General features: G+C 34.9%; 1 protein-coding gene and 1 pseudogene across 5 annotated transcripts; both read right to left on the bottom strand.

Annotated features, from left to right (window-relative positions):
* Positions 1 to 242: 242 nt before the first annotated feature.
* Positions 243 to 3,360, bottom strand: LOC104776234 (uncharacterized). Of its 5 annotated transcripts, none has more exons than XR_015595397.1 (8): positions 3,013 to 3,360; positions 2,509 to 2,595; positions 2,357 to 2,412; positions 2,152 to 2,188; positions 1,690 to 1,797; positions 1,531 to 1,588; positions 698 to 1,189; positions 243 to 584 (listed from the first exon to the last, which is right to left on the bottom strand). XR_015595397.1 is itself a non-coding variant. In XM_087508723.1 (8 exons), the coding sequence occupies exons 1-4, from the start codon at positions 3,086 to 3,088 to the stop codon at positions 2,161 to 2,163; spliced, it is 264 nt and encodes an 87-aa protein (XP_087364849.1). In that variant the 5' UTR covers positions 3,089 to 3,285; the 3' UTR covers positions 243 to 584; positions 698 to 1,189; positions 1,531 to 1,588; positions 1,690 to 1,797; positions 2,152 to 2,160. The 5 variants fall into 5 exon arrangements, 4 of the variants coding, with proteins under 4 accessions (XP_087364849.1, XP_087364847.1, XP_087364848.1 ...); XM_087508723.1 differs by having other exon boundaries at positions 2,509 to 2,612; positions 3,013 to 3,285; XM_087508721.1 differs by having other exon boundaries at positions 698 to 1,588; positions 2,509 to 2,612; positions 3,013 to 3,285.
* Positions 3,361 to 3,944: 584 nt separating this feature from the next.
* Positions 3,945 to 4,872, bottom strand: LOC104778804 (F-box protein At1g20360 pseudogene; annotated as a pseudogene).
* Between the last annotated feature and the right edge of the window lie 1,050 nt (positions 4,873 to 5,922).

Raw genomic sequence — 5,922 nt, 5'->3', positions numbered from 1 at the left:
GCCTCGTATGTATTTCGATTGATAATGATCAACAACAAAGACAATTTCTAATAGCGAATTAAGAAAGGATACCAATATATAGCACCATATGGTTGGAGACAAACATAAATGAAATTTTATATATGGTTAAAAGTATTGTTCATAGTAAATCAAACTCTAAAAAAGACTCACTTTTGTGTGTGACAACATAAAATATAATAACATTGAAATGAATTTTTGGCTTTTTAATCAGTAGAAAGCAATAGCAAGAAATAAAAATGATCAAATTGATTGAGAAAAGAAAGAATTTAGGATGAATTACAAATGTTAAATTTCAATTTAGGATTTCACCTCCCCGTGCGGCAACGCACGGGTCGCTTTCCTAGTAAATATAAAAATAAATATAAAAACCTACACGTAGGAAAAAATCTGGATAACTATCGGGTCCTGTGATTCCATCAATTTGGTCAAGCATTAACGTAGAACTGACGAGAAATGCGACTCGGCCTCGCTTTGAAACACCCAGCCAAAACAAATTAGGGTTGGCTTCACAACGGCCACTCAAGTTCTCATCAGAGCCATTCCAAGCCACCTTTCTTATGGCCCTTTAAATCACGCAATACGAAGAAAAGCAAAACAAGGATCAGGAGGACAAACTTAACAAAGTCAGATGCAAAAGTTAATATATAATCAAACCTGGAATGAATAATATAGTTACCTGGAATACCAATTGTCCCTGTTCATCAGCAGCAGCAGTTGGTTGTTGCCTCTCTCATTCCACTCGAATGCAACGATCCCCATTTTTTTTTTTTGAAAGAATATCTAAGTTTTCCTTTTGATATTTGAATCTCTCTCGCTTGCTCTTGCTCTCTCTCGCTATGATGTTTTGAGTTACCCCAGACTCTGTTTTTATAGCCGAGAGATGATGCATCTCTCTGCTTTCCTTGCGTGACTCTTCTTCTTGTTATTTTTTTATGTCACCTATCATACTCATACTCTCTCCCACAATGAGTAACCCACATTGAGTAACCGTGTCTACGTGTGGTGCATTTTACCTTTACAGATTGGTAAAACAAAAAAAGTGGCTTGGCAAGATGCAGCGTTTCAACATTTGCTCTCTAGCTTTTATTCTTCTGTTGGAGATTGAGTAATCGACCACTCATGTGTGCGTATAGAGACTTACTTTTTTCTTTCTTTCTTTTTACCATACCTAGTAATTACAACAAGTGGTTTATGGTAGCACGCAAGTTTAAGGACTCAAATCCAAAACTAATTGTTTGGTCTTAGCTTGCTTTTGTCGTTGTTCGATCCTAGTGCTGATTGTGTAAGGAGGACTCATGTGTGTATGTGCAATACTTTAAATTATTTTATTTTTGTCTAAATAGAGAGAAAGCAAAACGAAGACGTTAAGAGAAAAGGCTGATTTGGTGGTTGTTCGATTCTTAGTGCTGATTGTGTACGGAGGAGGAGTAATGTCATATTGTCATGTACATAATAATCATTGTCCTAAGTGTAGAGAGAGAGAGAGAGAGAGAGAGAGATTAGATGTACCTGGGATTTCAAAGGAAGCTTTGGTCGGATTCACTGGAGAAGAGATGAAACTCATGGCCTGAAATATTTTTTGGGTTTTGAAATTGAGTTTCCGAGAATTCGAAGCAGCTAAACTCCAATTGTTGCAACAGCATGAGAATGGGAGAAATTATAGGATACCTTACTGAACGGAACAGCACGGAGAAGAGCCATGAATGAGAAGCCGCCGTGAATCAGGTGGAAGCTGAAGCTTGGCTTTTTGCCGGAGGATTTAACCTCCAATTCCGTCTATATCAACACACACACACACACACACATATATATATATATATATATATATATATATAGAATAACATAACATAACAGAAATTGATCGAACAACACAATACAAACGTTAATAAAACAAGAGAAACACAATCAAACTGAAAAAAAGAAAAACAGACATCATTCAAACATTTGACAACATGTCATTCTAACAAGCATTTATCAGGAACATTCAAAGTAAATCGGTTCCCAAATCAAAACCTACTTCAAACTAAATTGATTCCCAAATCAAAAGCTACTTCTGAACATCACACATCGACATCCACATTCACATCAATATACTTCAAAACAATAAACAAACAGGAGCAGATGAATTACCTTGCTTCATTACTTCACATTTATCACGCCGATTAACCTTTAAAAAGAACAGAGCACAATTGATCAAAGATTATGAATCGAAACAAGACCAGAATCAAAAAAAAAATTATCTATCTTCTAATAACAACACAAAATTAGAGACACATAAATTCGAAGGTCCAGTGTTCAGGGAAAAGAATCAAGAAAGGTGAAGAAGGTTACATACATTACATTACAGTTGAGGTTGTTAAGTTGACAGAGTCTTCTCATATTTTCCAAAACCTGCATAGATATATCATATATGATACAAAATAACAAATAAACTCATATTCACAATCACTCATCTGGTTAAACAACAAAAGAAGATGGATTTGACACCTCAGGTTTAGTTGCATCATCAGTAAGATTGACATTAGCCCCGACCTGTGCAGCTACTAAAGCAGGCAAGGAAGTACCAGCTCCTAGCTGCAAACGACGGATAGCTCAAAAACAGAGCACACATCCCAATTATGTAATCAGCAAAATTACCAAAGTGGTTCACACCTTCAAAAAAATTAACCTCGGGAATCGAAGAATCACGAAATAGAGAGTTGTGTTGCCAAACATACTCAGCTAATGTCGAAACCTAATCACGAAATCGAGTCCTGTCTAAATCGAAACTATGTATGAATCCATCAGAGCTAATGTTGCTAACCCTAATCACATTACATACACTGGTTATTGATTCAAATAACCCTAATTTAACAAACAACAAAATAACCCTAATTCTGATCACGGGCCTGAAATAATTTTTGGGTTTTGAAATTGAGTTTCCGGGAATTCGAAGCAGGTAATCTCCAATTGTTGCAACAACATGAGAAAGGGAGAGAGATTAGAGGATACCTGAGCTGAACGGAACAGCACGGAGAATCCGCCGTGAATCAGGTGGAAGCTGAAGCTTGGCTTTGCCGGAGAACATGACCGGGTTTAACCTCCGATTCCGTCTATATCATGGGTAAATAAGAAGCTCCAACGAGAGATCTCGGTGAAAGAAAGAAAATAAAAATTTTAAAAATTGGTTGCCGGCGAGAACAGAGATGTTAGCCGGAGGGGATGGCTGATCCGGTGGGGATTAGCTTCCCGAACAGATAGATGATGGTTGTCGGAGATGTCGATGAGTGTTTTGTTTGTTGTTGGATTTGACTAAACACAAAACAATGGGCCTTTAGTGGACCAGACGAAATTGGCATTAAGAATAGAAGAACAAGTTTCTGGATATATATATATATATATATATTTTTTGGCCCATTATACATACATGTATTTCTCTCTCCAACCATTAGACTTGCGTCTGTCACATGTTGAAAGAATGGAAGCTGTAATTAACTCTCCACTCTTTGGCCGAGACACTTGCATGTGCAGTCAAGACGACATACAATTCTTCGTATGAATATAATGAACAAAAAAAAGTTATAACTAAGTTGTTGATATGTTTTTTTTTTTTTTGTATGTATATATTCATAACATTATTCCTAACTCCTACACTTCAGGGAGACTTATTCATGCTTTGACCAACCCAAAAAGATCTAGTTGAGTTGGTTGTAATTGTGTACCAATGAGTCCCATAAGCGCGATCAGATAAGGGATGCGTTGGTCATTCGAATCTACGATAATCTTTGTCTGCTCATCCAACTCAATAGAGAACAAGGAGGGCGTAAACTTATAGAAGTCTCTAAGATTATTACGCGTACACCATGTTGACCCCAAAACTCTCCAACTATTAGTTTCTAGGTCATATACATGAACCAGATCTTCGAAAGTACTCTTCCTATCTCTCACCACAAGACGCTTGCCGTCGTACGCAACCATGTCCCAGCATACAAGAATATTATCTTCCATTGGTACAATCTTGATCCGCCTAGCAAGGGTCCATTTGGAATTCTCGAATAGTGTGTAAACTGAGATTTTTTCTTTTGTGCCCGATATTAAGGTCAAGCGATTGATTTTATCGTCCGCTGCCAATAGTAACTTCGTATCAGATTCCCGATGGAATATGGATGGGATCATTCGTGCTTGCTCCGTCTCCGGATTGAAAGTTACGATGCTTCCGTCGTTTCTCAACCAGTGAAGAGTGTTGTCCAAGTAAACATGTTTCATCCGCGTCATGAGATCACTTTTTGAACCAGCGTTGATGGTTGTATCTGATAGTCTCCAAGAGTATCCGTCGCTAATCTCGAAGCCGTACACCATTCCCATCTCAAGAATGCAAACGATTTTAAAACTTTTGCTGGTTCGGTTTTGATTTACCGCAAAACCTACACACATTGCTCTGGTGAAATCTTTTTTGGAATAACTTCCACCAAGTATCATAGGTATAAGCTTTGATCCATGGTGATCAAGGATTCGAAATGTCTTTGTGAGGGGATTTACAATGAAGAGACCATTTACGTAAAATAAGAGAAGGCCAGAGCATGAGCCGAAAATGTAACATGTCTTATTACCATAGGAAAACATTTTATTTCCGAATGGTGTAGAATCGCATGAAGAGACCAAAGGCTGACAGAAGATGGAATAAGCACCATATGGTTTAAGGTTAAACAAACTAGGTTTGAACCAGGAACAATATCTCATTTGAAAATCAGAATCATCATCATCAGATATATAAGATTAGAAATATTTATTTGTGCATCGCATCATTGCCAAAGATTTAAATTCCAGTCTGAAGAGAATTTCATCGAGAAGATGCAAAGGCAAGCCATCCATGATCATAGTGGAATGAAAGTTCAATGATTAACTGCTCAACTTGTTATATAGACAACAATTTATAGCATGAAAAAAATAACAATCAATTCAAGGAAAATCTTATCATTATAATTAAATTAAAATTATCTAGATATAAAATCTGCCACATTTTGAAGTATTTGGAAATAATATATAAAAGTTTCCATTGTCTTAATTTGATGATTTTATATTAAGTTAACAATAATTAATAATATATATTGATATATATATAGTGCACACTATAGGTTACAAATAATTTTATCAGTTATTAATTAAAAATATGTTATAAACTTTAATTTTCAAAGATAATAAATATTTATAATTAAAATTTTATAAATTTAATAACAATGAATTCAAGCAAAAGGTGAAACTCTATCAAATCCATCTATATATGAACTTAAACTATTATTTGGGGACTAAGAAAATGCACAACTCAATTTTATTAGTTGGTTGACAAAAAAATATATAAAAATTATTAGTTATTAATTTGAATGTATGTTAGAAATATAATATCCAATGATAATAAATAGTTGTAGTAAAAAAACTAATAAATCAAATATGACTGAATTAAACTAAAAGTGAAATTCTGTCCAATGTATCTTAATTTTTTTTTATATCTATTTGAGGCCTAAGAAAGAAAAAAATATATCAAATACCAAATCCTAAAGGAAGGAAAGTAAAAATGACAAAATAAGATTTTTATTGAAACTAACAAAACAAGTTCTTCCACTTAATTATAATGCAAAATCCCTCAATCGATCGGTCGGATTCTTAGAATCTTCTTCATTCTAATAAGTGTTATACAAATGCCTTGATTTGTTATTATTCCGTTAAAAAACATAAACGAATCACATCAGCCTCAAAAAAACTTGCGAACGGAAAATGGGTTTGATGTCTCATATCTTTTTATATATTATACAAATGTGTCCGTTTGCTCATCAAAAGCTTATAAATGGGAAATGGATTTAATATATTTTCTGATCAATTTGATCTAGTACGGTTCCGTGCGGAAAAGAAAGAAACAAAATTAAA

Source organism: Camelina sativa, chromosome 3, assembly GCF_030686135.1.
Source record: "Camelina sativa cultivar CO46 ecotype springtype chromosome 3, ASM3068613v1".
In the NCBI taxonomy this organism is placed as follows: domain Eukaryota; kingdom Viridiplantae; phylum Streptophyta; class Magnoliopsida; order Brassicales; family Brassicaceae; genus Camelina; species Camelina sativa.
The sequence above is the reverse complement of the archived record's forward strand: the minus strand, read 5'-3'. Positions and strand labels throughout refer to the sequence as shown.